At 38.5% G+C, this 2921-nt stretch overlaps 1 protein-coding gene across 1 annotated transcript; it reads right to left on the minus strand.

Moving 5' to 3' along the window:
- Positions 1-471: 471 nt before the first annotated feature.
- LOC143223994 (zinc finger MYM-type protein 6-like) lies at positions 472-2096 on the minus strand. Its single transcript, XM_076452460.1, has 4 exons — positions 1844-2096; positions 1249-1524; positions 751-1010; positions 472-543 (listed from the first exon to the last, which is right to left on the minus strand). Exons 1-4 carry the CDS (start codon positions 2094-2096, stop codon positions 472-474), a joined length of 861 nt encoding a protein of 286 aa, XP_076308575.1.
- Between the last annotated feature and the right edge of the window lie 825 nt (positions 2097-2921).

Raw genomic sequence — 2921 nt, forward strand, 5'->3', positions numbered from 1 at the left:
ATAGTTGTCATGGGCAGAGCGTGGATAGTCCATTACTGACACAAAAAATCATTTGCGTGTAATATAGAATATATTTTATTGATAATGTTTCACCAGCTGTTACTCATCAACTTTTACTGCTTGAAAAATGGGAATAATGTGAAAGTTTTATACAAAGTGCTGTTCATATCTTACTCAGTTTTTGAATCTCCTACATCTGTGTCTTGATTCCCTCAATCACGGAATCTGGAAACTTCAACCCGGTTCTGTTGTATTGCAAATCTACTTGCCTCCTGCACCGTCAATCAGATTGACGGCCCGTTTTATGTTTCGTTTTCTTCTCTACACTTTTGCCATCATTATTGCAGCCACACCTGGAGCATTTTCCACATATTCCACACTTGGCACGTTTGCATTTAAATATTAATGGTGCCATTTTGCAATCTTTTTCCCGAAACAAACGAATAGAAAATCCAAATCTTGTCACAATAGTTAAGCCAGTGTATCCCACACTTTCTTGATTCGCGGCGCCCTTCGTGCCTCAGCAATTTTTTCACAGCGCCCCTAGGCAAGAAGAAAAACCTAATAGTTCCTTTTAGGTCCAAACACCTTAATACCTAATAAGTATTTACGTCCAAAGAACTTAGTAGCCATTTGGAAGACTAACAGACGTAAATTAAAAATAAAAACAATATTTTTATTTCAATTTTAAATAATCACAATTACTAATGGGATGTGTGCGCCCGTTGGTCACTGCACAGCTTCTCAAACCTTGGAATCAGACTGAACACCACCACCTTCATTTTCTGTTCCACATCGATTTTCGTGAGGCACTTGCTTTTTATAACGCAACTGTCGAAATCCAGCTTCGCAGAGATATGACGTCGCAAATGGAATTAGAATTCGCTGAGCTTTAGCATTTAGGAACGGATAATCTTTTTTCACTGATATCCAAAACTCAGTTATTTTCTTGCTGTCAAATTTTGTTTTTAAAGTCTTATCACAAGACAGCTCAATAAGACTTTCTTGTTCTGCAGAGGTAAATTCAGATGGGTCTTAGCCTTGAATGTGTCTTGAATCCACGCACACTTCTCCATATCTTCTGGAAAGTAATTTTCGCACCAGTCACTCAGCTGTGTTAGATGCTCCTCAGAAACAGATTTTAGTTTGTGGGTCAAATCAACTTCATTAGATGTAGCAAACTTCTGTAACAGGGTGAAACAGTCTTTACCACCATCTTCATTCATTTTTCTTCTCCATCGTACTAACTTTTTCTGAAGGGTGAAACCTTCTCTGCTAGTTTCAGAATGTGCATGTTGCCTCTTTGCAGAGAGAGATTCAACGCATTCAGTTTTTCGAAGAGATCCCACAGGTGTGCTAATTTTGACAAAAGATCAGTGTCCAAGAAGTTCTTAGCACATTCGTGTTCTTCTTCTTTGAGATACAAGTAGAGTTCCTGTCGCAATTCTAACAAACAGGACAATGCATTTCCACGGGAGGGCCGTCGCGAGCTACAGTAGTACAACAAAGATGTGTGCTCAGATTCTATATCCTCACACATATTTTTAAAAAAATATCGCTTTTTATGGCCTAGTTTTTATAAAGTTCACCACTTTCAACACACTTTCCAGGACTAGGTTCAGTGGAAGACTCAGGTGCTTTGATGCAAGTGCTTCCCTGTGGATTATGCAGTGGGTCTACAGTACATCAAGAGCTTTGATTCGTATGAGTGCCTGCAGTTCTCCATAACAGCCGGCCATAGAGCAACCGCCATCGGTACAGACGCCAACGCAATTAGTCCAGTCTAAATTGTTTTCACACATAAAAGTATCAAGACTCTAAAACAAGTCTTGAGCCTGTGTACCTGTAGTGATACTTTTACAAAAGAGAAGGTCTTCCCCAATTGTGCCACCATCCATGAACCTTGTGTAGCAAATCAAATGAGCATCCTTGTTACTATCTGTTGCCTCATCTAGCTTTAGCCTGAATTCCTTCCCTTTCAGTTTTTCAATTAGCTGATTGTTGAGGTCTTCGCGCATGTGTTGGATTTTATGACAGATAGTATTGTTGGATAAAGACACCTTTGAAAGCAGTCTTCCCACAGTTTCATCAACCATAATGTTTATCATATCCACTGCAGTTGGTAAAATCAGTTCTTCTGCGATAATGTGAGATTTTCACATTTCGCGATTCTATATGCCACCTTGTAGGATGCTAGTAAAGCATTGCTTGGTATCGATGCTTGTTTCAATAATGTACTTTTTGTACTTTCAATTCTTTTAACCTTTTGGTAAAATAATCACGGGATTTACTAGCGATGTTAGGATGATCGGTCTCTAAGTGGCGTTTCAGTTTACTTCGAATAATACACTCTGGAGCCAAAACTTTTAGACATACTACACACTGCTGACATTCTTCATGATTGACATCTACTGAAGTAAAACCAAAATATAGATAGCTATTCTCATATTTCCATTATTTCCGTTTCTTCACATCTTTGATACTGATCTGAGTCTGTGGTTCGCCATCCTTTTGTTCACTCCTACACTTGTTATTAATGTTCAAAAATATTTTCAATTTTATGCACAAGAACTAAAAATGAACAAACTAATTCACTGAACTTCGCTAGCCCTCGAAGACACTTGATCGCAACATCCTTCAGTTATTTCAATTACTGACGGACTCGAAGAGTCGACAGGCATTTATGTACAACATCTAAGAAACGAAAAAATTCGAGAAGTTACTGATGTAGCTAAAAATACAAGTAAACAGAAATATATCTCGAACATTCATGAACATCATCGAAAGGGATGTAGCGCGATATCATGCTAAAATTGTGAACTACCTCTCGCGGTGTCCGACAGATGTCGATATTAGTTCCAAGTTTGACTGTGTGGGTATTTGGGTATTGATGTTGTTAAATACCCAGGAGGGTCAGGTAC

This window comes from Tachypleus tridentatus, chromosome 8, assembly GCF_004210375.1.
Source record: "Tachypleus tridentatus isolate NWPU-2018 chromosome 8, ASM421037v1, whole genome shotgun sequence".
NCBI lineage: Eukaryota > Metazoa > Arthropoda > Merostomata > Xiphosura > Limulidae > Tachypleus > Tachypleus tridentatus.